Source organism: Sturnus vulgaris, chromosome 17, assembly GCF_052056855.1.
Source record: "Sturnus vulgaris isolate bStuVul1 chromosome 17, bStuVul1.hap1, whole genome shotgun sequence".
Lineage (NCBI taxonomy): Eukaryota > Metazoa > Chordata > Aves > Passeriformes > Sturnidae > Sturnus > Sturnus vulgaris.
In genome coordinates this window covers 7,444,494-7,472,205 of record NC_142259.1, presented here as the reverse complement: position 1 = coordinate 7,472,205, position 27,712 = coordinate 7,444,494, and the positions used below count along the sequence as shown (strand labels likewise).

General features: G+C 59.9%; 3 protein-coding genes across 4 annotated transcripts; all 3 read right to left on the bottom strand.

Moving 5' to 3' along the window:
• Positions 1 to 772: 772 nt before the first annotated feature.
• LOC106861594 (bactericidal permeability-increasing protein-like) lies at positions 773 to 4,776 on the bottom strand. The gene is made up of 15 exons (XM_014890072.2): positions 4,488 to 4,776; positions 4,163 to 4,277; positions 3,955 to 4,083; positions 3,717 to 3,872; positions 3,522 to 3,585; positions 3,348 to 3,408; positions 3,089 to 3,180; positions 2,771 to 3,004; positions 2,619 to 2,678; positions 2,009 to 2,176; positions 1,768 to 1,835; positions 1,456 to 1,498; positions 1,204 to 1,267; positions 1,046 to 1,122; positions 773 to 967 (listed from the first exon to the last, which is right to left on the bottom strand). Exons 1-15 carry the CDS (start codon positions 4,642 to 4,644, stop codon positions 926 to 928), a joined length of 1,530 nt encoding a protein of 509 aa, XP_014745558.2. The 5' UTR covers positions 4,645 to 4,776; the 3' UTR covers positions 773 to 925.
• A 3,148-nt stretch (positions 4,777 to 7,924) lies between these two features.
• Positions 7,925 to 8,896, bottom strand: ID1 (inhibitor of DNA binding 1). Its single transcript, XM_014890082.2, has 2 exons — positions 8,315 to 8,896; positions 7,925 to 8,112 (listed from the first exon to the last, which is right to left on the bottom strand). Exons 1-2 carry the CDS (start codon positions 8,801 to 8,803, stop codon positions 8,071 to 8,073), a joined length of 531 nt encoding a protein of 176 aa, XP_014745568.2. The 5' UTR covers positions 8,804 to 8,896; the 3' UTR covers positions 7,925 to 8,070.
• Positions 8,897 to 13,805: 4,909 nt separating this feature from the next.
• HM13 (histocompatibility minor 13) lies at positions 13,806 to 27,026 on the bottom strand. Of its 2 annotated transcripts, XM_088174886.1 has the most exons (13): positions 26,781 to 27,020; positions 25,360 to 25,458; positions 24,059 to 24,141; positions 22,869 to 22,957; positions 22,032 to 22,117; positions 21,794 to 21,919; positions 19,824 to 19,881; positions 19,203 to 19,286; positions 18,807 to 18,843; positions 17,696 to 17,798; positions 16,817 to 16,902; positions 14,698 to 14,886; positions 13,806 to 14,088 (listed from the first exon to the last, which is right to left on the bottom strand). In XM_088174886.1, the coding sequence occupies exons 1-12, from the start codon at positions 26,958 to 26,960 to the stop codon at positions 14,736 to 14,738; spliced, it is 1,182 nt and encodes a 393-aa protein (XP_088031012.1). In that variant the 5' UTR covers positions 26,961 to 27,020; the 3' UTR covers positions 13,806 to 14,088; positions 14,698 to 14,735. The 2 variants fall into 2 exon arrangements, with proteins under 2 accessions (XP_088031012.1, XP_014745638.1); XM_014890152.2 differs by lacking the exon at positions 14,698 to 14,886 and having other exon boundaries at positions 26,781 to 27,026.
• Positions 27,027 to 27,712: the final 686 nt, after the last annotated feature.

The following is a 27,712-nucleotide window of genomic DNA, read 5'->3' as shown; positions in this document are numbered from 1 at the left end:
GAAGGGTTGGGGTGCTCTAAGGGCAGTTTGCTATGGTCTAGAGGGATGGTGGCAGGGTGGGAGTGGCATTAAGGGGTGATGGGGACAGGAGAGCCCAGAGCAGGCTCTTAGATGGGCTGGGGGTGTTGTTTTTGGGGACATGGGCTTGGTACCCATAGTCACGTTGGGAAGAGGAGGGCAGGGGACTCACAGTCTCACTGGAACCCCGCGTTCTCGGGGCTACCTCTCAAAAGAGCACCTTCCCTTTGTGCAGGGCTCATTCCAGCACGGTTTGGACCACACAAGCACTTGGGATTTTTTTGGGGTGTCACAAGCATGGGGAACACCGAGCCACCCCACATGTCTCTCACGACAGGACTCGTCCAGCTCGGTCTTCCCCAGACCCCCCTCCCCTCTCCTTTCCGGGGGACCCCCGGAGCAGGGGGCAGCGGCCGGGCCCGGGCGGGCTCCACGGGCTGGCGGGAGCCCGTGGACACGAGCACCATCCCGTGGGCAGCGGGAGAAGCTGCTGCGAATCTGCAGCGGCTACGGAGAAAGGGAGCTCAGGGACCCCCATGGCCAACACGGCCGCCAGGACTGGGGGGAACCCCAGTCCCCGAGGGCCACTAGCCCCGTCCCCAGCCGCCCGGAGCCCCCCACAGGGGACAGACCCCACCACGGCACAGCCAGAGTCCCTCGCAGCAGAGGACGCAGCGATGCCCCATCGTGGAGTCGGGAATGGGACCTGCCTGGGAGAGGGGCTGAGGGGGCTCCCTGAGACAGCACACAGGGCTGAGCTACGCTCCCGCTTTAATCCCTGCCCAGGATGGGGGGCTGTGAGTACCGCGGCTGGGCGCTTTGCCAGCCACGGGGGCACGATGGCAAAGGGACGGCGACGGAGACACGGCTGGCGGGGGGCTGGTGGGTTCCCACGAGGCAGGTGGTCTCATGGCTCGTACTGCAGGTCCGTGGCGATGAGCACGAAGCCCTGTAGGGAGTCAGGGTGAGAGGGGGGGTATAGGGGACATGGGGGACCCCGGGGTAAGGGGACAGTGATGGCACCCACCTGCTGCAGCGAGAGTTGGGGTCTGAGCAGGCTGAGGCCATGTGGGAGGGGCAGGGGGATGCCAGCCCGGAGCCACTCTGTGAGGAAACAAAATCATAGCAGGTGATGGCTCTGGTGCAGCTGTGGGAGGATGGGGACAGGACGGGGACAGCACTTACTGTTTGCCTGGGGAACCCCAAAAAGCCACAGCCCAAACTTCAGGACAGTCTCCAGACGCTTCACCTGTAGGACAGGCAGGCCCTGAGCTCAGCACAGTGCAGGCAAAGGGGTCCATGCTGCAGGCAGGGCTCAGACCCCTGCCAGACTTGCCATGCATGGGGTCCACAGCCCCCCAGATTCCCCCCAGACCCTGCTCCCAAGGTGATGGGGAGCTCAAGGCTCCCCTTGGCTTTCCTGGAACAGCCACTCACCTCCACTGGGCCCACATTAGATGCCACTTGTGTTACATGGAGCCTGGAAGACAAGATATGGGTCAGAGTCAGGCACAGGGATGGGAACTGTCCCGTCCCAGCGTAGGGACAGGCTGAGCTCCATGGTGGCACCAGGACCCCAGCAGAGCGGGTCCAGCTGAGGACCTACTGCCAGGGCAGCTGGCACAGATAGGAACTGGTGGCAGGATGGGGTCTGAGCAAGCAATACACAACTCAGGGCAAATGGACAGAGGTGGGGAATGGGGGAGCTCTCCAGGTATGTCCTAGGGGAGCTCAGAGTCAGGCACTAACCCTGTCAGTCTCACGGTACCCCCAAGTCTGTTCCTGGTGATTGTTGGCTTCCCTGTCACATTGGCATCCTGCAGCAAGAAGAGATGTTGGAGAGACCAGGGCAGTGCCTGCAACCCAGCATCACCCAGCTGGCCCAGTATCCCCAGCATCACCCAGCATGTCCCCAGCCAGGAGCACAAGCACACCAGCCCCAGCCAAGTCCTTTGGGGCTCCCTGAGCCGTGGCAGCAGCAGCCACTCACAATGTTCAGCAGAAAGGCGGGGACACGGGTGGCATTGGGCAGCACCACGAAGGCCTCGGCAGAGCTGAAGAGGGTCCCATGCAAGGCATCAGGATGGCAGGAGAGCAGGGGCTGCTGGCGGGCCCAGAGGTGCAGCTCCATGGGCTGGTCTGGATAGCGCTCCTGCAGCTGGAAGGGACAGGGCAGGGGTAGCACAGGGCCATGATGGCCATGTCCCCATCAGGTCCCCCCCATTTGCAGGTCCTATGTGCCCATCACTGCCCTTCCCACGTCCTTGTCCTGTGGTGTCCCATTCTGTCTGCATCCCATACTGCCTGCAACACATCCCATTTCCACTGCACCCCATTCCCTGTCCTGTCCCTCGTGCATCCCACTTGATCTCTGTGTCATCCCATGTCCCATCCTACCTGCAACCTTCCCCTCCTGCATCCCATCCTTCCCATGCCCCTTCCCCTGTCCTGTCCCTCCTGTATCATTTCATGTGTCCCACCCTCCAGCATCCCATTATATCTTCTGCTCCTCCTGCAATCCCATCTTGTGTCCCACGTCCCATCCCACCTGCATCTTGTCCTACCTGTGTCCCCTTCTCGCTGTGTTCCATCCCACTCACCTGAGGGGAGAAGACCTCCATGCTCTTGGTCCTCAGCTGGAGCGGGAACCGCCGAGGGAGCTGGAAGGCAAGGAGGGATCGGGGCTGAGCAGGGATGGGAACACCCTGGTGGCACCCCAGCGGGGACAGCTCTGCTCTCCAGCCATCCCTACCATGTCACTGGAGAAGGTCCTGTGCAGGGCCCCGGCCGTGAAGTAGGTGAAGGCGGCTGAGTTGGCGACGAGCTCGGTGACAGCCAACAGCAGCATGGGCTCGTGTGCCGTGGGCAGTGTCATGGGCAGGGGCGTGGGCAAAGCCATGGGCAGTGCCATGGGTAATGCCACAGGCAGCCCTACAGGCAGTGCTGAGGGTCTCTGCTGGTACGTGCCCACCCTGAAGATCTCTCCCTGCACAGACACACAGACGGATGTGAGGATCAGCCAAGACCCCTGTTCCCAAATCTGGCCCAGGGATGTCCAGGATGACATTACCTTGAGGGCAAAGTCCCCGTACTCGTCTGTGAAGGCCGGTGGTCCCAGCAGGGAGTGGTCAATGGCAGCAAAGGTGTCCAGCTGGGTGGACACTGCAGGGACATGAGGGTGGTCAGGAGGAGTCAGACCACCAGCCCCCTCCCACAGCCTGGCTCCGTCAGTATCCAGCCCCACAGGAGTCCTGCAGACCCTGCTGGGCATCAGTCCTGTCCACAGCCCTCTAGGACCCTGTCCCCAGTCCTGGGGTCCCCTCACCCACCTTTCATATGCTTCAGGACAGCGTCCAGCCTGTCAATGCCCCTCTGGAGCACGAGGCAGAGCTGGAAGCAGAGCAGGGTGTCAGTGAGCCCAGGGATGAAGGTCTTCAACCCTCTCCCTGGGCTGGGGGGGACAGGAACACCAACACACCAGGGCACAGGGGCCAAGCACCTACCTCCTTGTTCAGCTGCTGCCGCAGGGTTCTCTGGAGCAGAGGTGCCAGCAGGTTGTAAAGCCAGCTGTAGGGCAGAGTGGAGTGCTCAGATCACCTCATGACACCCACCCAGCCTCCCCCAGCCCACCACCATGGCTGGGGCACTAGTAGTCCTTGCATGCCAGGCACAGGACAGAACAGGGGGCTTGGCATCACCTGTAGCCACGGTGAAACTCCATGTGCAGGTCAGTGCCACGGGTGTCACAGCCAGCGTTCCAAACCGTGGGGTGGCCACTGCCATCCTCACTCACCCCCAACACCGCTGCCACTGCCAGGTCCTGCATGCGGAGCTGCACAGAGCCGCTGTCCTGGCTGGGGACAGAGTGGGTGAGCACAGGAACAGCACTGACATTCAGCCACCCCGAGTCCTGTCCCTGTCCCCATGAGGACTCACATGGCGCCCAGCTGAGCTGCCCAGTCGGCGCTGAGCTGGATTCGGGCACGCTGCACCATCAGCCTCACCCCCACGTCCTCGGCAAAGTCCAATGTGGATTCATTCATCTGCAGCTCATGGATGTGAATCCTGCACAATACAGGCAAGTTGTGCTTGCGGCTGTGGCACAGACAGGGATGGGGACAGGGACTCCACAGATGGCTCTTACCGTGGCACAGTGTAGGTGAGAGTTCCCAGGAGCGGGGTGTTGTAGGAACCTGTCAGGTTCAGCTCATGCTCCTTCTGCAGCATTGACTGGAGCAGCTCCAGCCCAAAGCTTCGGCCTGGGGCAAAGTGGGAATTTGGGGTGACACCAAGGAAGGGGCTGGGGTACTTGGGGTGTCAGGAGAGTGAGCAGCCAGGTCCTTCCATCCCCCATTCCTGGCAGACGTGGCATCATTCCTGGGGATGCCTACTGGTTCCCCTCATTCCCTATCCTTAGCTGTCTGGGCATCATGCCCCCTGCCCCTGCCTACTCAGGAGCACAGACTCACCGAACTCCAGTGTCCTCCGGGTCAGCCAGGCCTTGATGCCAGGGTTGGTGCTGGGGCTGGTGGCAGAGACACAGATGGGCAGCAGCAGCAGCAGGAGGCAGAGCCACACAGTACCTCGAGGCTGGTCCTGGGACTTGGAGGCTGGAACAGAGGACATGTTTGGAGGACACACAGCTGGTGGAGAGACCCCTTTTCTGTGCACCAGCACAGCCAGGACTTATAAGGGGACAGGGAGCCCCGGGTGACATCAGCACACATGGGAACATCACAGTGCTCTGGCCACCGAAAGCCCAGCCTTGCCTAATACATTACTCAAAGGGGAAGCCGGATCCCCCATTGTTCCGCACGCGTTCCCATCGGGGGATCGAGGGAATGCACCCCCTGCCAGCCCCCTACCCTGGGGTACACACGAGCCAGGGACACCAACTGGGGGTCCCCACAGGGGCACAGGACCAGCATGTGGGGACACACAGAAACCCCGCTGGGCCAAGGTCACAAAGAGCTTCAGCTGTGCCCTGCCTGGGAGCAATGGAGGAGTGGGGGACGCAATGAGCTGGTCCAGGGACAGGGGGCTTGCACCAGGGCAAACAGGGCCCAACACATTTACACCAGGGAGCAGCAGCTCTTTCCACGTTGGGAAAAGCTCTGGGAACCCTGTAGAGCTAGTAGTAGGGCTACTTAAATTTCAGTGGGGATGAGGGTGTCCAGGGTGTGGGGGCAGCCCCCAAGGAAGTGATTGAAAGGTTGGGACAGCCAGAGGGAAAGCAGAACTGTGCAATCCCTTCTGAAAAACCCCAGCTGTGTAGTTTGCACTGCCAAACCCGCCATCAGTGGGACTGTCCCCTAGCCAGGGTGAGCCCCTACAGTGCCATGGGCTACAGATGACACGGGTGCAGCTGCCCTCCTGGATCCAGCCTGGCAGACACAGAGGTACTTCTAAGAGGGCCAGGGCCTCATCTCAGCACCACAGGGACATATAGAGCCCATGTCAACCTCACAGAGGGACCACAGCCCCACATAATGTACCTTATGGATGCCTTGAAAGCAGCAGCCCACTGGCCCAGGATGCCCACTGCCACCAGCTATGGCTGCAGTGGTGGCTGGAGTCCCCAGCAGTGACCCAGAGGCCATCACTGACCCTGACCCCCAGCCCAATGCCCACCACAGCCCCTCGATCCCAGGGTGCCTCTGCCCTGCACCAGCACTCACCGTGCCAGGTGGGTGCAGTGCCCCACACCACGAGGGCCGCAGGTCCTGCCATGGGTCCCAGCTCCTCCGCGTCCCTGAGACTGAATGTGGCAGTGAGCAGCAGGGACCAGCTCTGACGCCAGTGTCCATCTCGGCTCCTGGTCAAACCACAACGTCACCCATTTCCCCGTCCCTAATCCCTTCCGGGATGAATCAGGTCCCATGAAAACACCGAGGGACCGGTTGGGGCGCAGGTGCCCGGGGGCTGGGCGCTCCCTGAGGCTCTCCGGTGCATCCTGGTGCTGCCACATCCGGCATCCCGACACGTGCGCGCGGCTCAGCCCTGCCAGCCCCTTTCCAGGCCCGGGCTGGCTCCGTCAGCGCCTTCCCCAGCTCTGCTGTGCCAGGTACCTGCTGGTACCGCGTCCCCTGAGGAGGGGTTGACGACCAGAGCTGAATCGCGAGGGCTCGGTCGTGGGGCACACAGGGCTTGGAAAAGGCTCAGGCAGAGACGTGGGGACACACATGGACACACACATGGACACACACGGATCCCTTCTCCCCGCCGCTCCAGCGGGAGCTTCCACATCAGGAGGCAATGAACAGGTACGGACGGCACCCGCGAAGACGGCACGGGAAGAGCCCCAGCGCCTCCCGCGCCACCCCCGGCCCGAGCAGAGCCCCCAGTCCCGGTTATCCCTGTCCGGAGACCTTCCAGGCTACTCCACAAGGCCGGCCCTGGCCGTGCAGTGCGATCGGGCACCGGGAGAGGGACCCACCGCCCCGTCCGTGCTCTGGACGGTGGAGGAGACACCGGTGGGGACGATAAAGAGGACCTAGGGAATGATGGAGGGAACCCATCCAATCATGATAAGCTCATCCACAGAGACCCAAAGCCCCCACCCCGCTACGTGTCCCCTGCTGCTGTGTCAGCCAGGACAGGGGTGGCAGTGTCTTGATACCCCAAGTCACCTGTCCCCTACACAGGCCCTGCCAGGGGATCTGCTAGGCTGGGAAAGCACGAGTGGGCACGAACAGGCATGGACACACCTGGACACACTCGCAGCTGTGAACTGTGCCTGGGAACACGCAAACACAAAGAGTGTGTAGAGCCTCACACATGCACACACCTGTGCCCAGGGCTGGTCAATGCCTTCCAGCCCCAAATCTCTTGGCTGCAGGACCCTGGGGAGAAGGGGCACCACTAGAGCAACAAGATCCCTGCCAGGGACCCCAGTTTTCCCCTGCCAGGCCCATAGGAAGGTCTGAACAGATCTGGAACAGGAGGCTGTGAGGTCTTTGGGGTGTTTGTGAGTCACAGGGAAGCTCAGGTCAGCTGCCCGGGGCACCCCCAACCTCGGGGTTGCACAACCCCTGATGCAATTTCCTTGTCCCAAGAGGTTGGTTGTCCCCACAGGCAGGGGTTGCACCAGGAAGAGCAGGAACCACAAGGGCGGGGCCACAGAGAGAAGCACCCCAGGACTTGTATCTGCTTTCCCCTGTAAAGGGATCAATCCTTGCATCATCACTCTTGTAATCCCCCAGTCCTGACACAGCAACAATTGTGGGAAGGGAAGGTTGCTGGGTGCAGGTGGCCCAGCTGGGAAGGGGAGTGAAGGGAATTCCAGGCTGCAAACACACCACTCTCCAGGGAGATGGGGAAACCACACTCCCATCTGGACATAGAACCCCACACCTGGCTCATAGCACTGTCGCCTCTGTCATCATCCCATCAAGATGCCTGATCGGAGGAGATGCAGCCCAGCGCTGCTGCATTATCCCACCACAGAATATAGGGTGCAAACAATCTTTCCTCCTGTGTCTGATCCTCAACACCCCATGTCAGAGCCCAGGGAGTGAAAGAGGGTGTGAAACCCCAAAGGAACCACTGGAGAAGTTCTCTATGGCAGCAATGCTGGGACACAGGGAATTGGGACCAGCCTGTGAAAAACCCCTTCCCCAGCACTACCACAGGGACCCAGACCCTGTATCCCCCAGCACACCCACCCAGCCCACAGTGGTCTGCACAACTTGCCTCGCGTTTGATGGGGCACATATCCCCGGGGCTAAACACGCTCAAAACTGAGGGGAGGTGGTGTGAAGGGCAGGAAGAAAACGCACATGTGGTCATCAGGGCTTGTTTAATAACAAAACTCCAGCTATTGTAGAACAATATTCTCCAGCATCATTGTAATATACAATACGGGGAATGCTCTCAGCAATCTGAGAAGGAAGGATCCGGCCCACAGCATCCCCTGCCCAGGCTGCGGGGGGACCCCGCCGGGGAGCCAGGGATGCAGGTGAGCCGCAGTTCTCAAAGACGGGGTCCCGGGGACGACGTTCGTGGTGGGACCGGGATCCCGGGGAAGATGTCCGTGGAGGGTCCAGAGCGGTCTCAGCGGCAGAGGATTCGATCGGCAGCGGGAATGCACGGAGCCTGCGGGAAAGGGACACGAAGTGGCCGGTCAATAGTGGCCAGGAGTGTGCCGGAGAGGACGGGGATGGAAAGGGGGCAGGAGGAAGGGAAATCCCCGGTAAGGAGAGGGCGCGGTGCAGATCGAGGGAAGGAGATTCCAAGGAACGTCGGGGCTGCCCGTGAGGAGCCCGGTCTGAGCCGGTGCCGTGGGGTCCGCACTCACCTCGGAGGAGTCCCCAGCAGCGGCGGGGCGGGGGGGGCCGCACTGCAGCTCCAGCTGCAGGTCCCAGATGTAATCGATAACGTGCTGCAGCAGCTCCACCTTGGAGACCCGCCGGTGCCGCGGCAGCGTCGGCACCAGCGCCCGTAGCCGCGAGTAGCAGCCCTTCATATCGTACAGCAGCGCGGCGGCCGCCTGCTCCGCCGCCACCGGGGACACTCCTGGGCCCGGGCCGCAGCGGGCGGCCTCTCCGGGCCGCACGGCCTTCAGCGGGCCGCCAGCACCCGCGGGCAGCGGCGAAGAAGCGACAGCGGCGACCTTCATGGCGAGGGGCTGCGAGAGCGATGGGCACAACGGGGATGCTGCGGGCGGACAACGAGCCCGCGCCCCGCCGCGCCTCTTATAGAGCGCCGCCGATGGATGGGCGGGGCCTCGGGGAACCCTCGGCCAATGGTAACGAAGAAAGAGCGGACACAGCCCCGCCCACTCCATTCATGCGCCCCGAAGGGCAGCGTCTTAAAGGGGCAATGGCGGGGATAGAGCTGTGACCTGTGACGGGTTTGGGCTGCAGTGCAGGGACACCTCCGCAGGAGCGGAGGGTACAGGGGTGCGGAGCGCCCGCCCTGCTCCGCGTTTAATGGCGGTGCTTGCCCCGCCGGCTCCCGGTGTCGGGCTCTCGGTGTGGGGCTCCCCGCAGCCCTACTCGCCCCTGGCGCCCTCCAACCCCCCGGGCCCCCCCGCACTCCCCGCGCCCCTCCCGTCTCCGCGGCGGCTCAGACCGTGAGACGCCAGGGTCGTGACGTCACCCATTCATAAAACCCCGCGCGCTGTCAGCGCGGCGCCGGGCGGGCGGTGCCCATGGCGACGGGGGCGGGGCGGGGGACACACACCTGCAGCCCCTGCGGGGGGCACCGGGACCCCCACGGAGACATCGCCACCCCCACAGGGACACCGGCACTCCCGCGGAGACACTGGCATCCTCACGTGGATACGGGGCACTAGGACGTTACAGGAGGCACAGGGACGCCCGGGGACATCTGCACTCTCACGGGGACACGGGGGCACCGGGCCCCACGGTGGCACAGGCACACGGGCATCCCCACAGGGGGCAGCCCGTGCTCCGCGCCTCCCGCCCCAAGTTAGGAGTTCCCCGTTTCCCCCGCCTTCCCGGGCCTCAAACCTCCGGAGAGCTGCGCGGTGGCGGCTGCCGGGGCGGGGGTCGCCTGGTTCGCGTCCACGCGAGGGACGGGCAGAGGGATCGAGCCCTGGGTGCGTGGGGCGGCGCGAGGAGTGGGCTGCGAGCACGGTCCTGCCGCGGGGGAAACCGGTGGAGGTGCCGCCACTGTGCGAGGCAGCCGGTTCTTACCCTGAAGAGTTTCTGGTCCGGGCTGTAATTAGCGTTAGTGCTAATTACCCCGCACCTGCGGGGAGGGCAGGCAGCGCCCGGGGAGGGCCCCCGAGCGAGACCCCGGCACACCCTGAGCAGCACGGAATGGTGTGGGAAGGGAGGGAGGAGGCAAAGCTGCAGCCTCAGACACTCCCGGGTGTGTGTACAGACACAGACACGCAGGGTGGGTGTGTGCACAAAGGCATGGACACACACGTGCTTGCACACACAGATGCGTGTGGTACATACCCGAATATGTGCACAGGAGGATTCACAAGCATGCACAAACCTGTGGAGCGCAAACACAGCCACAAGTATACGTACACAACAGAGGCACACACGGGTGGACGCACATACAGGCGCACACACATATGTACACACATGCACGCTCATGCACACATACATCCTGCCTTGCATACTAACACGTGTGCCCAAGTGTCAGCGCAGCTCTCCCAGGCCGTTATAGGGTTGGGCTGGGGGGCGGGGGGGAGACCCTGCTGCAAGTCCCATGGTATTCAGGGAGCTGAAAGCCTCTCCCGCTTCTTCCTCTTCTGAGGAGGGCATTGCTGCCCTGGAGAGCACAGATGAATTCCAACCGTGCCAGCCTGGCTGGGGGGAGCTAGGTCCCCCTGTCCCTCCCTCTGTCCCTCCTCCCTGCGTCCCCTAGCCTGGTGCGGTGGCGGTTCCCAGGGTGGGCACGGCTCTGGGGTCGCCCCCTCCATTCAGGGCTCGGCGGAGGGCCCGGTGCTGCCCGGTTCCCACCGCGGCTCTCAAAGCTGCTAATTAGCCCCCATCTGGCGGCAGTGGCCGGGCCGCGGCGGGAGGCCGGGGACATTGTGCACAGGAATGTCTTTCAGGGCCGCCGGCCGGCCGTCGCCACCGCCAGCTGCGCAGCCAACAATGCCAGGACGAGCCGGACCCCGCGCCCCTGCCACCGGCCACCCTGAGTGACGTGGGGACGTGGACAGATTTGGTAGCCGTGGTGGGTGTCGTGGTACACGTGGCACAGCCGCCCTGGCATTGCCACTCCAGTTGCCCCAGCCCATGGGACGCCCCCGAGAGCAGGACACCCTCACCCCATTCCTCTGCATGTTGGGGTGCTGGGGATGGGGTGCTGGGGTCAGGGCTGCCAGTCTGGCACGGGGACACTGCCTTGGCCACAGCTGGCCGAGGGGTCCCGGCCTGGCACGGCGTGCTGGCCGGCGCAGCAGTGTTGTCCGGCAGAACACAGAGCTTCATTTCCATCTCAATTCTGGGAACGGGGCGCGCGGCGCGGTAACAGCAGCCTCGGCCATATGGTGCTGGCGGGGCTCAGCCCGGCCGGGGGGGCAGCCGGGGGGCGGCTGCTTTGCGCTGAGCAGGGGTTGCCCGGCAGCCGAGGACATCAAAGCCCCCGGCCGCCCCCGCCCCACAGGGACCACACAGGGCACGGCCAGGCCAGGCCGCCGAGGGGCCGTGGGGCTGCCTATGCTGCTGTGGTGGGGGGGACAGGGTACAGCCGGCACCCCAGAACCGGCAGCACCCGATCCCGCACTCCGGCATGCAGGGCTGGAAGACAGCGCGGACACCGCGGGTCAGGCTGGGCCCGCACCAGTGACCAGGACCCCCAAACTTGGGCTGCTCCTGCCCTGGCTGGGGTTGGGCTCCATTCAGATCCTCTCTCCCGCTGCCATCCGCAGGTCACCCCTGAGGCTACACAGAGTCTCCAACCCCCCATGTCCGCATGACAGTGCTGAGCCAGGGTTGCAGATGTGCCGGGGCCGCCGGCACAGCTGGAGCGGGGCCGAGGCCTGAGAAAGCCCCTGCGCATTCCCCTCCCGCCTTCTCCCTTCCCGTTCCCAGCTTCCATCCGCTGCAGCCCAGACCAGCTGGAGCCAGGCAGCCCTTCCTGGGATTTATTCCAGCTTCCTGCCCCTCCTCGTTGGCCGGCCGGGGCTGGGGCTGCCTTGGGCTGCTTCCTCTCCCTGCTCGCAGCCGCCGGCCGGGCGCCACTGCCAGTACCCATCATCACACGGGACCCCAGCTCTCACCACCAGCACCCACCACTCCTGGGACTCCAGAGCTCATCACCAGCACCCATCATCACAGGAAAGCATCCCCCACCCTGCATGGTAGAGCATGAGGTGCAACTGCAGCACCCATCACCCATCATCACCCACCTGCACCCCTGCTGTGGTGGGGAGGCCCCACAGGACTCTAGAAAAAAGCAGCCTTGGTGTCCCCCTCACCCCAGGCACCAGCACTCCACAAACATGAAACCACCCTCCCTTTGCCTGGTGTTTGTATCCTGTGCACCCCCATCTCAGCCCATCCCACCCCACTGCAATTCCTGGTGGAAGCTTGGCACAAGGGGCGTGTGCCCAGGAGTTCCCCTGGCCAACGGGGAGGATCATCCCAAAGCCCACATCTGCTGGCAGCAGAACAGGCAGCTTTGGCCCCTGCCCTAGCTGGGTGCAGTTAAGTGGACAGAGGTTTCCTGCCGGAGTCGGCACATCCATCCTTCCGCAGCCCCCACCGAGCCGGAGGGACCCTGCCGAGAGGGGAAAGTGGCCCAGCAGTGCTCCAGACACAGTGGAGCCGTGTGGCCTCGGCCCTGCCGGGACCGGAGGTGCCACAGGCCCAGGTGCAGCAGGCGAGCAGGGACCGGGGAGTGCTGAAGTGCTGGCTCCACTGGCGGCTCCTTGCAGGGCCCAACACACTTCCTTCCTCCTGGCCAGCCCTGGCTTATCGGCCAGGCAGGGTGAGGGGTGACCCCGCTCTCCCCTTCCCAGGCCTTCCGCTCCCTGCAGCCCTGGGAAAGCTCCCAGCCACACTTCCACCACACCTACAGCAGGCAAGAGCTGCTCAGAGCTCTGCAGGGCAGCAGGGAGGCAGGAGGGTGATGCTGACCACCCCCCCCCCCCCATGCACCCCCAGCCTGCTCCTGCCCTCTTGGGGCCTCTGGAGGCTGCATGGGGATGCAGCTCCTACCACCCGAAAGCCAGGGAGGATGCAGAGCTTCCTAGGATGCAGTGCCAGCCCCACACCAAGGGACACACTAGGCTGAGGAGTGGGGTCCTGACTCAGGGTAGGGTCCTGCACCCCACAGCAGAGCCAAAGTCCTTTTCCACGGAACACTGGAGACTGGTGAAATCACATCTGGAGTCTAGACTCAGTGACTCGGTGGGCTGGGCCTGGTGGCCGCGCTGTACCCAGACCCTGCTGCACACTGTTTGCTTAGCTGGAGGTATTTAATTGGAATTAAAGTGGCCCCTCTTGTTTTTGCGGACAGGGCTGTTGGAAAAGGAGCTGTAAGTCATAGAAAACATCTGTAGGAGCCTGCGAAGGGTCATTAGATGGCAGAACGCAAGGCGCCACTTTTAGTGCTCGCAGCCGGCGCAGGGAATAATGGTTCAATACGGCTTTTGTGGAGGAGCTGCCAAGCCAGCAAACACTTTCTATTTATTCTGGCAGTGGGCATGGCCAAAGGGATGCAGGATCCTCTACATGTGGGCCCCCAGGAGGGGTAGGGAGGACACTGCCAGTGCTGCAGGACACAGGGCAGCTGGTCCCAGTGAAAGCCGAGCTTTGGAGCTGCCCCTGCCTGCAGGCCCTCCAGCCCCCATGCCTGCACAAGCATCCTCTGCCTATCCCAGCCCCAAAGGGTGCAGGATGGTGCCTGGCTCCCTGCAAGGAAGGGGGACAATCCATGCTGTCCTCACCCTGCTTCAGGACTGGGTTTAGGGTCACCTACCCCTACCCCTCCCATTCCTGCTCCCCCAGGCCATGGGGCGTTTTCCTCAGATGCTGAGACAGAGAACGTCCCCACCCTGTGGGGTTCCTGCATCCCAAACCCTGCTCAGCCACCCTTCTCTGAGGCTAGACCCTGGCTTGAACCCAGTGAGTGCTCAGTGACTCCGGCCCTAAATCTGGATATTGCAGAGCAGGGACCAGGCTGAGAGAAGGCCCAGTGCCAGAGAAGTGGGAGGGGGAAGGGGACGGTCACTTGGTCACTTGGAAACAGGCAGACAATGGCCACTGGCCCCACTGGGAGAAGGCGGGTGAGCTGGATGCCAATCCCAGTGCCGGCTGGGTGGCTGAGCAGGGGCATGGCCACACCAGCACTCCTTCCTTCAATATGGTTTAATATGAGAGAAAGCAAATGCACAATACAAAATTTAAAAACCGGCATACATCGATACCCCACCTGGGTGGCTGCTCCAACACACACAACACGATGCTCTTGCACAATTGTTTCGTCGTCTGTCACTTGCAGAGGGTCTTGAAGGGCCCCGGCCCAGCAGCACTGGGCATGGCCCACGGGCAAGGTCACTTCTCCTTCTTGGAGGCTTCTGTTGGCTCTTCTTTGGAAGCCCCTGGTGCCTCCTTGGGGGTTGAGCTCTCCTCGTAGCTGGGGACAAGAGGGACATGAGTGGGGCCAGCTCTTCCCTGGGGACAGATCCCTGTGTCATGTGGGGACAGCCCAGCCTGTGGACTTGGGTTCTGCCCTGCTGCTGTTGAGGACAACGTGGGCTCCAGCCACCAGCCCCCAGGGGCAGAACCCAGCCAGGGAGAGGAGGGATGCATCCCCCCCAGATATGTCCAAGGATAGGGGGGACCCAGTCAGGGGCCAGCTCTGTGCCCGGGCATCTGTCCTTGTTCCCAAGAGCACTACTGGATATTCTGGATAGCACATGCTTTCCTGGTGCCAGCAGGGCTGGTTAAAAAGGGAACTGCAGCAAGACCAACAGCAGTGCTCCCTCCCAAAGTCTCACTCCTCTGGCTGCAAACCCCCTCCAGCAGTGGCCCCAGGGCTCTGCCTAAGGAAATGGGATTGCTGCTCTAAGCAGAAAGGGCAAGGTCTGGGATGTCAAATCTTGCCCTTCCCAGTCTCCTCTCTCAGAATGGGAGAGAAGCTGGCCCACAGCAGCGCAGCAACAGCTCCAGCCTCTGCCCACCGAGTGAGGAGAGCTGGGAATAGGGAGAGCTTGGGCCAGGAAGAGCCAGGACCTGCCCCTACCTGGCCAGAGCGACAGACAGGGGCCCCGGCGGCAGTGGCTACATGGCACTAGGGCTCTGCTGCCGGCGTCGGCGGGGACAGGACAGTTTCTGCTGCATGGAATCAGCCAGGCTGGCCGGCGAGCCAGACACCGTGGGGAAGTGGGTAAGTCTTGGTGTGTGAGGCAAGATTTCAGCAGAGGATTCATAGCTGCAGGAGAGAGGAAGCAGGAAGGGAAAGACAAGGACAGAAAGGAGGGAGGGGAGAGAGAGAAAAAGCAGAAGAGTTTTGGAGTGAGAGCACCGAGAACGCACCGCCCTATGCAGGAAGCCTGGCATCTCTCTTCACCTGCTCGCACCCGCTGGCCTCTCCTTGCCTGCAGACTCCAGGACAGGGCTGCAGCATGGAAAAGTAAGCACTGAAACTCGGAGATGAGGCAGCTCCCACTGGCATGAGCAGAGCCACGCAGCCAGAACCTAGGGAGAGCAAGCCTAGGCAGTGGGGAGGTGGCAGTGGAGCAGCCCAGGGGCTGGGCAGGTGACAGAGAGATGCAGCAGACCATGTCCTGCCGCTCGAGGACAGCGTGCCCACAGCAGGATGGGTTCCCACTGCTGAGGGAGGCAGAGTGGAGCTTCCTGCCTAGCCTAGGGAGGCTTGGCAAGGCTGAGAGCCATGGAGCTGATCCCAGTGTCATCGACCCCTGCTCCACCAGCACCCCTTCCCTGGGCCTGCAGCACAGATCTGCTCACTCCTACTCTGCCTGCAGACCCTCACTGCTGTGAGACACCATGTGCAGGCAGAGACCACAGGAACTGCCAGCTCCAGGAGGGGATCAGGGTGCACCAAAGCAGCACAGCAGAGCTACACCTGGTGGGATTCCTGTGGTGGGAGCCACTGCCCTCCAGGCATTAGTCCCTCTGAATCCCACTTCCTCTGCCTGCAACTGGAGCCACTTCAAGGGAGGTCTGGCCCCCAGGGGCCATCAAGTTTGCAACCCTCCAGCATCCTGCCCTTGCCCCAGCAACACTGTGCTGCTGGAGCACCTTGTGCTACTGCTCTGAGAGGGCACTAGCCCCTGGCTGCCAGGCTCCCTGCACTCCTTGCTGCCCAATGGGCCCAGCCTCACAGCTCATCTCTCCCCAGTTTCCTGGCAGGAGGTGCTGCTGCTGTCAGCTGGTGAGTCACGGCACTGGGGAAAGCGGCTGCAGGATCCCAGGTGCACAGGAAGGACGATCCCAGGACACTCAGTGCCTGCAGCAGCGATTGTCAAAAGCAAACATCAAAGGAGGGGCAGGTGCGGCAGGGCTGGGGACGGCCCAGCTGAGAGCCGCTGGGAACATGCATACCTGCATCTCCCAGGGGAGGGGAGGGGAGGGAGGAGGGAGGACAGCTGGCTTCCCGTTGCGCCCAGTTTCCCTCTGAGCAAGTTGGGAGCTCAGGAACGCTCCCTGGGCTGGAGCACTGGGGAGGCTGAAGGGTACACAGCCCTGCTTTAGGATGTTCCTTTCCCTCCTCTGCACCAACCATTGTTACTGTGCTGAGCCGCCACCAAGTCTCGAGCATGACAGAGAAACAGCTCTCAGGCAGGAAGCCAGAGCTGCCCACTGACAGCCTGGACAGGCTCCAAGAACAGCTGAACACAACAGCCCAGTCCCCCTTCCCCTGTACCCACAGCCTCTGGGGCAGGGACACTGCTGCAAACCAGGAGACTGTGCCCAAGTGGGGAGGTTGGGATGTGCTCCTTGGTTGCTCTCACAGGCGGCTCTGGCTCCATTTTTCCCCACCCACAGGCCCTGGGACACAATGACCAAGTATCTCCACACCAGGTGTGCAGTCTCACCCTCCTCTGCCTGCCTGCCAGCGCATGGGAAGACTCTGTCACTGGGGCGTAAAGCAAGACCAGGTGCTGCCTGCTGGTACCACACCACAGCTCCCACCCAGCTCCCGGGAGGCGGCTGGAGCCGGGCCCGGCATGTACAAACACAGACCCGCTCCCTCCACCCACGCACGTGCCGGCACACACCCAGAGCATGCCCAGATGAACCCGTCCCTCCAGCTGTGCCCAGGCGTGGGAACATCTGCACGCTTCGTGTGCTCCAGCGCCGCCGGCAAAACAGCTCCATTACCAGCTGAGACTCACCTGAACATTTCGGTTACTTCTCCCTTTGCCAAGGCCACGAGAAGCGGGAATCCAATGCAGGCGGGGACCAGGTACAGCAGCGCAGGCTGTGGGGAAGAAAAACAACTGTTAAACCAAACCACAAATCACCCCGAGGGAAGAGTGCAAGGCGAGCTCGTGGCCTTGTCCCCTCTGCACCCATGGTATCTGTCACCTGGCTGCACAGGGAGTTAGTACCCCAAAAAGCAGCTCCAAGAGCTAAGTGAGAGCTGCAGCAGCATGAAGCTAGATTGGAGGAAATTCTCCTCCAATATCAGGAGGAAATTCTTCCCTGTGAGGATGGTGAGATCCTGGCACAAGCTGCCCAGAGAAGCTGCGGATGTTGTCCCTGGAAGTGTTCAAGGCCAGGTTGGATCAGGGCGTGGAGCAGACTGGTCTAGTGATTGGTGTCTCTGCCCATGGCAGGGGAATTGAAACAAGATGGTCTCCGAGGTCCCTTCCCAAACCATTCTGGGGTTCTGTGAAAATCCTCACTGTGAGGTCCCAGTGGGCCATGAATACACTGAGAGCCCCTGTGCAGACCACAGCGTAGGGACTCTCAGATCTCCCTGCAGCACAGCCAGTGGGTGCTCAGGCCAGCTTGGTTGCAAAGAGCCAAAAAACACGGGGGCCCTGGCTGAGGGGCTGCTGCTGGAAACAAGGAGTCTTGCCCCAAGCAGGCTTCTGCTCCAGCTGGGCACAGGAGCTTTGGGCAGGGAAAGGTACTGGCAGACACTGGAAAATCAAAGCCAAGAGAAGGAATACATCTACTTTTTCCTGGCAGGATGCAGGAACTTTGTGGCCAAGCTGGCCTGACCCACTTGGATGTGCATCCACAGGAGGCAGCAGGGTGGAGCTCACCTGGGCATGCTTGAAGATGTGCATGATGAATATGGTGAGGCCCAGCCCAAAGATGTAGGCCACAAAGCTGGTGTAGAAATACGTGTGCGTGTTCTTCTTCAGGCTGTAGGGAAAGGAAAGAGCTCAATGACCTCCAGTCTGGAATGTCAGTGGCCAAAATGGAACTGGCTTGGTACTCTTAGCCACCTCCCACCATAGTGGAGTGTGGTGTGTGAGGCTCTGCTGTGCAGCCCCTGGTGCTGTGGGAGCAGTGTGGGACTGAAGGCAGTAATATCAAGGTGAAGGGCTGGAGAAGGGAAGAAGGCAAGTGATCCTGCTGCTGGATGGCAACTGGGAAGGCAGGAATTGGGGCTGAGACCCAGGGAGAAGGTCCCATTGTCTTGGTGGAGATGGGCCAGTCTCTGGCGCTCAGCAGTTGCTCTTTTATCACAGGGCAGCCTGCGGGAACTGGGATTCCCAGCAGGTGCAGGCAGGATGTGGGTGGTAACACCTGGAAGAGCTGGCACAGACCAGGGGGTCTGTGCAAGAGCAGTGGGAGTGGGGCCACACTGCTGCAGTCACAGAGCACCCCATTTCCTGGAGCCTTTCAGTGTGGGGCAACTGCTACAGCTCAGCTGTAGGTGCAGCTTCCCTATGTGGGAAGAAGCTGCTTCCTCCAATGTCAGTGGCAACCTGGAGGCAGCCAGCACTGCCAGGCACCGATTTGCATCCATGCAAGCACTTCCCAGGTGCAGCACCCTCGGCTCTTTCCCACGCTGTCACTGCTTCTCTCACTGCCCTCCACTGCTTGGAGCTGGAGAGGCTCTGTGGGGCTGCAATGTGCTGCTGCCCTGATCCCACAGCTGCCCTGATCCCCATCCTTATATGCTGCCTGTCCTACCTATGCTTCAACTCAACCACTCTCCCCCAGTGCTCAGGACATACCCACAGAGCCAGCACTCTCTTCTATGAGCTTTTCCTTACATCCCCTGGTGTGTCCTCACACCTAGATCCAGAAGGGAGCACATGACTGCACTCCTGGCTCCCCCCTTCCCTTTTATCCTCTACAAAAGCAGCTCAAATATGCTGCAAGATCCAACCTGCCAGAGACCCTTCCTTGCCGCCTGCTCACCTGATATCAAACCGCAGCAGCAAGGCAATGAAGATCCCTGCAGGGAGAAGGAAACAATGAGGGGGGCTGGAAGTGGCAGAGAAGGGACAGCGAGAGGCTAGAGGAGCAGGGAAGGGTTGGAGGGGCAGAGAAGGGACAGCGAGGGGTTGGAGGGGCAGGGCAGGCTGAGGGAGGCAGGGCAGGATCCGCCGTGCTCCGGTGCCATGCCCGGGGTGACAGTGCCCTCTCGTGGCACGCGGCGCCGGGAGATCACCCGGACCTGCGGGGAGACTCCCAACCCACCGGGAGAGCCACGCAGGACTTTCGCCTGGCCAAGGGCAGAGCCAGGCAGCTGCTCGGCTCCCCGCAGCCCCCTCAAAGGAGACCCCAGTCCCATCCTCCCTCTTCTGTCCTCACCCGGAATGACGATGTCTCCCAGTCCCAGCATGGCGAAGTTATCGGCATCCAGCCCCTTCTCCAGCAGGTCCTGAGGGAAAACCACTGCGAGGAGCAGAGCAAGGCACAGTGAGGGGGAGTGTCCCCACTGAGCAGACCCCAACTCCACCGGGCCTGGCAAAGAGGGACCAGAGCAGGGCAAGGGACCTGTCACTGCCCTCAGCCCCCTCCTTCCCTGTTGCTTTCTTTGTTCTTTCTGGGACAATTCAAGGACGAGAAACCAAGGGGTTCCAGGACCCAAACTACTGCATGCTCCACAGCAGCACCAGTTCATTCCTCCTGCTGTTTTGGGACTCTGTGGTTTTATTTCTTTTCGTGGTGTTAATTTGGTATGGATTGTTTTTATGAGCAGGTGAAATTTCACACTCCAAAGGTGCAGAGTGACCCAAGCAGACCAGGCCTCTGCAAATCACTTTCCAGAGACCTGTCTTGGCTTGAGGCTGGCCAAGGATGGTGAGGAGGGGTCGCTAGTAGGAAATATTCCTGCACACATCCCAGCCCGAGCCATCTCCAGAGGTGGAGGGTACATGGGACAGGGCCTGCAGCAAAACAGATCTCAGCACACAGGGAAGATCTACTCACGTTTTATTGGGGCCTCGAATGATTTGGCAACTGTCACCATCACATTGGTGCCAAAAACCTAGAACAGAGGAGACCAAGGTGACCTCAGCTGCACAAAAACACACACGTTCAGCTACAGCCTCACCCCAGGGCCAGGAGTGGCCTCAGTGGCAGAAAATAGCCAAAGACCTGCCAAAATGTGGGCTCAGGAGCCCTGCAAGCAAGCCCACAGTCTCGAGGAGGCATACAATGGCACTGGGGGAAATGGCTGCTTCATGGCTGTCCTGCTCTTAAGAGCAGCATGGGGACAGCATTCACATGGCAGAGCTGCTGCCCACCACCCAGCCTTGCACCTCAGTTCAGCTTTAATCAGTCAGCTCCATGTAAAGTCCAATTGGAGGACAGGAGCTTCCAGCAGAGTGTCCCGGCCTGGGAGCTTCCAGCGGGGACAGGGACAAGTGTTAGATCAACTGCAGTTTGCTCTGAGGTTATTTACTTGCATGGCCCTATCAGCTGTAAATACTGGCAGCATTTGGGGGGTGGACTGTAAACACTGAGGGCAGCAACCCTGATCTCTGCACCTTTCCATCTCCAAACCTTCGGTCCAGCAGGCACAAAAAACAGGTGCTGGTTAGCACCGGGTGAGCCAGATCCTGGAGACTTGGATTAAATGGAAATCTTAAAGCAACAGATTAACTCCCATAAGGTGCAGCAAGTTCTGAGCATTGCCATGGAGTGAAAGGACTTGACACTGGGATCAGGGAAAAGCATCACATGCCCCCCCCTGCCCCCCAAGACTATGTGGGGGCAATAGCATCAACCCATTAAGATCTCTTTCCTCCTTGAAACCCTCTTGGGATCTCACTGTGATTGAATCCATGCCAAGATCCAAGTGACCAGTTCCTGCAGAGGGGCACAGTATGAGGGCCTCCACTCCAAGGCAGCCCTTCCCTATGTCTCTAGCAACATCCATGGAGATGCTAATCCAGGGAGAAGCTGAGGTAGGAGACAGCCAGCAAGTGGGGAACAGAGGGGTGCACTCACTGTCCCCAAAGCACTGCGAAGACACTCACACACTAAGCAGGGCCTGGGGCACCAGGTGTGCTAAGGCAGAAGGCTGAGTCCTCTCCAGCTGAGAGCTGTGGAGGAAGTGGCCCACAGGCTAAAAAAACCACAGAGCCCAGACTGTTAACGAGCCTGGGAAACAGGGGCACCACTGGTCAAGTACAAAACAACCCACAGTAGCCAGGCGTAAATATGGAGGGATTACACAGGCAGCTGCAGAGCTGCTGGACAGACCTCAATGTATACAAGGCTCTCAGACATTTGGAAACACGGTGATTCAGAAGGTGGAGGCAACAGGAAGGACTGGGGAATATGGACATTACAAGGAGAAACATTCTCCCATGCAAGAAGCAGAGCAGACGACTGCATTCCTGCCTTCCCCACCCCTCTTTCCTCTACAAAAGCAGCTCAAATACACTGCAAGAAATAAGGAAAATCTCAAAATAAAAAAGTCAAGGGTGCAGCCCTGGCTGAGGAAAAGGGACTGGAGGCATTCCAGGGTTTGGTCCTCTGTGCAAGAGAACAGAAGGACACTAACGAAACCAGCAGATGACAGAGCCAAGGCACAGCTCGTACAAGCAGGCTCAGTGTGCCCCAAAGCAGCCTCCAGCCCACCCAACAGCTGTCAGGCCTTAGGGAAGACCATAGTGAGGAACACAGGACCGGATATGACACACACTGAGTACCCACAATAGCCCCGATGAGGTCCTTGCCAGCCCTGGGCCTGAGTCAGAGAATAAAACAAAACACACTTGATGAGCCACATTCTGTGCTATGGATTCTGTCATCAACCCTGCCACACCCCTCTGGGCTGAGAAAGTGAAAATCCTGACTTCAAGTGTGTGTCCAGTCAGTGTAGTGTCTCCAGAAAGGCAGAACGCTAGGGACATGCTTCCACCAATGGCCTGTGGAATGCTCCTGCTTACCCAGAAGACATCGTAGATGAAGAGGCCCCCAAGCAAGATGCAGCCAGTGCTGACATTGTTCAGGTGCAGCAGCTCCACCCCGTTGAGGGAGAATGCCAGCCCGAAGAGATTGTTGGCAATCCAGTGCTGAGAAGGACAGGAAAATGAGATCTGGGTCCCGCTGTACATGGAACCCTCACCTTGCATGGAAATGAGTCCGTGTCTGATCCAGCCTAGTCCCCAGCTGTGCCTCACTTACCTTCCTCAGCAGGTACCAGACCCCCACAACACTGCTCAAGGCCAGGCACACGAGATCCTTGGTGTCAAACTCATAATTCACTATTTCTGCAAGAAAACAGAGAAGTCAGATTTGGGGCAGGCTGGGCAGCTCCCCTTCCTGTGCAGGGCTGAGATGAGTGATTTCACAGCTGGGGAGCCCAGAGCACAGTGCTCACGTCCTAAACAAGGGACTGTACCCATGGTACACACGTGCAAACTGCCTGAGAATGAGCAGTAGGCCCTGGAAAGCTCAGACCTTCTCCTCCAGCCAGACTCTGCACATGGACAGCATCCACGGTCCTGCTGTCAATAAGGAAATTGGATTCAGGCACTGCCTAAGGCAGGGAGAGACCAATCTTCTCCCTCTTCCTGTGCCAGTTAACTCTTGGTGTATCACCAGAAATACTCCCTTACCAGTAAAGCTGCTACAAGGCAGGATATTTATCAAAGCATCTTCTGCCAGTGCAAAGATCTGGCCTAGGTAAGGCAGCACATACCAGTCAGATCTATGCTTTCCAAGGGGCTTAAATAATGGCTGTGCATTTAACAACAGCCATAGCTCCATCCCCACAGCACTCTGGGAGATGTTTCTGGGGTCTCCCTGCCAGCCACAGGCAGCACAGAGGCAGAGTGCCAGCCCAGCTCTGCAGGGACACATGGGGCTCACTGGCTATGGAAGCTCAGTGGGGAGACCAAGAGCTGAGTCTTTGAGAAGGCTGTTTCAATGGGCTGAGTGTCATAAGACCAAAAAAACAAAAAAGAATAGTAAAGGCAGAAAACATTCAGGCTCCCCTGAAAGACCGGCGAGCCAACGTACCCTCCTTGCTCTCCCCGGAGCCCTGGGTGAAGAGGAGCTGGTACTGTTTGTTGGGGAAATTTGCAGGGAAGAATCTGTTCATCATGGGGCTGAAACGAGAGGTGTAGAGAAGGGCAGTTCGACAGAAACCCTGCAAGATGTGCTGCCCAGCACCTCTGCATCTGAAGGGGTCCCACACCCCCTCCCAAGATGGGGGAACGCCATCTGCTCCATCAGGGACTGGCAGGAGCCACAGCAACTCATCCTGCACAGAGATCTGATCTGGCTATATGTGACAGTCCCCCAAATACTCCAGGGCAAGAAAATAGAGAATCACTCACAAGAAAGGAGGACCCACCCCATACCCCAGAAAACCCCCTATACTCCCCAGCAAGCCTCTGGGTACCAGCACGGGCTGGGCCACCAGTGACTGGCTCTGCTGCAGAGCCAGGAGCAGAGCAAAGCCTTTGCCCAGCACCAGTCTAGGGAAAGCATCTGGTCCCCAACGCCCCAGAGTTCAGGAAACAGGAAACCAGTTTGACATTTTCAGTTACTGAAACAGCCTGAGCTTTCAACACCTCATGCCATGCATCGCCACGAGACGCCAGGGACATTACCAGCTCCAGCTGCCTGTGTCACCTATTCCAGTAAGGGTGCTGAAGAGCTCTCCCCTCTGCAGGGTAGCAAGGACTGTGCCCAGAGGGGTTTAAGCGGGGTATCAGGCAAAGGCTCCTCACTCAGAGGGTGCCTGGGCACTGTTACTGACTCCCCAGGGAAGTGGCCATGGCCCCAAGCCTGCCAGATTTCAAGAACTGTTTGGAAAACAATCTCAGGAACATGGTGGGATTTTTGGAGTTGTCCTATGGAGGGTCAGAAGTTGGACTTGATCGTTGTAGGTCCCTTCCAACTCAGGATATTCTGATTCTGTGATTCTGAGCCAGAGAAGCTCCTTAGGGTGAGCTAATCTTGTCCCATGATGGTGTCCACTGACACCTCCACAAGCTCTCCCAGTGGTGCTGTACAGGATGCTGGCTTCCCAGGACCCTTAGGGCTTTGGTTCCCACCATCAAGGGACAACACCCTAAGAGGCTGGGCAAATACCTTAAAGACCTGGCTCTGCTGCAAGGCAGTGGCGCTCTAAAAAACTCCCAATAAAATGAACTGAAGTCTTGGGTAGTCCTGCCCCAGTCACATCCATCTTTGTGCTATACCTGATAGTATGGGACAGGGCCAGGATCCCCAGCACAAAGAAATACATGGAAAGCAGAAGATTGATGTACTCTTGAGAGAATATCTGCAAGACAAAACCACAGAGGAGTTAGTTACCACAGCATTCTCCCCATCCTGATGCTCCTGTTGGCAGCTGCTGTGTCAGTGCTCCAGGGAGATGAGAAGAATAGCTAGAATAACCCAAATTCCTGCATGCTGAGGGAGAATATGTTGGAAATAGCCATGTGCTCAAAGAACAAGCACAATGGGCCCGGGAGCTGTTGTGCATCTGTGAGCTGCTCAGGTCAAAAAATAACTCCAGTGCTGCAGAAAGGAGGCCAGAGCTTCCCCCACAGAGCAGGGAGAGAGCCACTGATCCCAGGGGCGGCCCAGGGGAGCAGCAGCATCCCCTGCCCTAATTAAATAGGGCGTTATTAAAACTCCTGCCCTCCAAGTCATGCTCCCTTACTGAATCACACCCCCATAAACCAGTGTGGAAGGATCCTGGGGCCCTCCATGACCTCCTGGAGAGGGGATGTTGGAATTGGAGAGCACATGGCGCACAGCCATTGGCAGAGAAAGGACTGAACTGTACCATTCCCAACTCTGCATCTTAACTCTCACCTCCTGGACAGCCAGGAGCACCCTGGCACCTTGCAGGTATCCCAAAACAGCACAACTGAAAGCTGCCATGTCCACAGGACCACTCTGTGCTGCAGCTCTCTAGACCCCTCTGGGAGCTCAGCCATGTGCCAGACCTGCACGGGCAGCCCAAGGTGTTTGAGACCAAGATATCTTCTCCATACCACCAAAAGCACGTGCTGCTGAGAGCTCCCATCCATTCTTCAGGCCATCTGACTCTGCCTGTGGGCTCTGAACGTCTGAAAGACTTCACCTGATCACACAGGGGCTCCCCCCAGGCCTGCAGCCGAAATGGCTTCAGGAGCATAGCATGGAACACAACACAGCCAACAGCATTCGCCCCTCAGAGTCACTGGCACCCTCTGGCTCCAGCCTGTGCCCTGTCAGGTTGGCCCATGGAGGCAGGAAGAGCTCAGGGCTATTTGCTCCTCGGCAGCTCTCCAGAAACAACCTGTGCACAAACAGGCTCTGATTTCCCCCAAGCTGTGACAATTCAGGCAAGAACTGACGTCCTCCTGCCCGGTGACACCAAAGAGCTCGTCTGTGCAGCCTTACACACCTTCTGTCCCAACACTAAGGGCCAAAAACAGAGTCACCCCATTATGGGAGCTCCTGCCAGGAAGAAGGACGTCCTGCCCTAGCTCCAGTGCCATTCACTCACTTTAAAGAAGAGGTAGAGCCCTAGGAGGGTGCAACTGGCAACAATGGGAAAGCGAGCAGCGTCTCGACTGGTAATGGTCTCTGGCATCTCCGAGGAGTTCTGGGGAGAGAAAGATAGAACAGGAATGAATCAGCCCCTGCTCTGGCTTCACACCTGAGCAGGGGATGAACAGACAAAATATACAGGGCTCCACAGTGGTTTTGAGAGTGACAAAACACCCACTGGCCCCTGCGATACCTGGAGGTGAGGCTGTGTCAGAGGCAGAGCTGGAAAACACAAACCTTGCACTTGTCCTTCCCACGGCAGCCACAATTTACTGCTTTTCTCCACTTGGAGAAGGAAAAAATCCTGTGCTGGCCCTGTTCCTTTCTCCCCTGCCCAGAGGGAAGCTGGGCTCCCTCACCGCTCACGCCCAGCCAGCCCCATCTGTGCCACCATCTGTGATCACCCTGTGCACGACGCATCTCTCCAGCCACCTTCTCATCCCTCACCTTGCTCTTGGGACACTTCTCGTGCTCAAAAGCCCCAGATTTATAAATCCCTTCTAAGACATCTTTGCACCAACTCAATCAGCCCTTTTCAAGCTATTTCCCATGGGAGACCTTCAGCTTTCAGTGGCAGAGGGCTGCCTGTTTTCTGCCTGTTCCCTGCCCACTCCAGGCCCAGCTGGCTGCTGCTCAGAGATCTAATCTCACTCAGGCAAACACCTGCGGCTAGCACAGATCGAGGGCACCTCAAAAGCCCTTGTGCAGCTTATCCCAGGCATGGCCGTTGTCATGCTGTGCCCATCAGGGCAGAGGTACCCAAATTCCTGCTGCTCCCTACAGAGTGAGACACGAGAACCCCCCGACCTGAACCACGGCTGGGATTTGCTCATAGTCCCCCCACTGCCTGGGCTGCCAGAAACCCCCCAAGATCAGCTGAAGCCCCTGATATGAGGCTTAAGGGCACACAAGGAGATTTTAAAAATAGTAATAGATCAGACTGTGTAAAACAGTCCTTCCTCCTGAGCTACAGCAGCCCGGCCGTTAGGATTAAATTCCTGCTATGAAATGCACAGAACAGCGGGAGGAATACCAGGACAGAACAGGGTGTGCAGGCAGGAGAGCATCCCCGGACCAGCCCCAGCGCCGCGGGGCATAGCCACACACGAGTCCCCGCAGCACAGCTCCTCTTGAGGAGGGACAAGGGACAGTTGTGTTTTGCAGCACTTGAATTTATCGGGGCGGTAAGACCGTGGCTGGAGAAGCCCCGGGGGAAGCCAGCTCTCTCCCCGGGATCCCCTGCGCCTCCAGGCCTAGGGCCGGGGCCAGGACGGGGGACATGCAGCTGCCGGTCCGCCCGTGGAAAGGGGCGCCCGGAGGGGACCCTTGGGGAGGGGCGAGGCCTATAGGCCCGGCTGCCCCGAGCCGCGGGGGTACCTTGCTCTTGGCGCAGCTGACGGAGCGCAGCGCCCCGAAGAAGATGGGCAGCAGCGCCATGAGGACGAGGCTGCCGTAGGCCAGCGCCATGCCCTCGGGGGTAGCGGGCGGGCGGGCAGGGGTCCCAGCCCCGGGCGCGGCCCCGGCGGCGCTGCCGTTGTGCGCCGCGGGTTCCTCCATGGCGGCTGCTCCCACCGCGGTCCGCACCGACACGTCCCCTTACCGGCCGGAAGTGCGTCACGCGTGGCGGCGCTGAGGCCGGCCCCGCCCCGCCCGCCCCGCTGCCAGGAGAAGGGCAGAGCGCGGCGCCGCCGGCCCGGCTTGGGGCCTGCCCGGCCCTCCCTGCCTGATCCCCGTTGTGTGAAGGGCGGGGGAAAGCCCCAGGAGCTCCCTGCGGGCACGGGTCCCGGTTTCCCGCAGCGCCCCTGGAGCACGAGCAGGGAGGTGGCAGCTCCTCCTGAGCGACATGGGTTTTCCTGGCCTTCAGCGTTTTCCAACAGTGTGCCCCTGTTCTTCGGAATGTCCCTGACTGCTCCCAGCCCACTAGTGGTCACAGCAAACAGCCCCTCTATGAAATGCCTTATAAATGGCAGTAAATTCTCCCCACGCTCTGGACTGGGACCAGGGCTCTGCTGGAAAATTGGCCGAAATGTGTGTTTTCCTCACAAATACTTCAAGCCACTGGCAGCTCGGCTGTGCCACCAAGCCTTCTACTCCTCCTCCTCGCCGGGATGAAAGTCTGCTGAGGAGCAAAAATTGGTGAAGATTTGAGCTCCGTGAAATGGTGCTGCCCCCAGTTTAGATCTGAGCCATGGGCAGGAGATAGGAGCACAGCAGGGATTAAAACACGTTTTCAGTTTCTTTTTTTTTTTAATGTCTTTTAAATTTTATATTTTAAATAAAAGGAATCTATTTCAGGACCGGGGTGATTC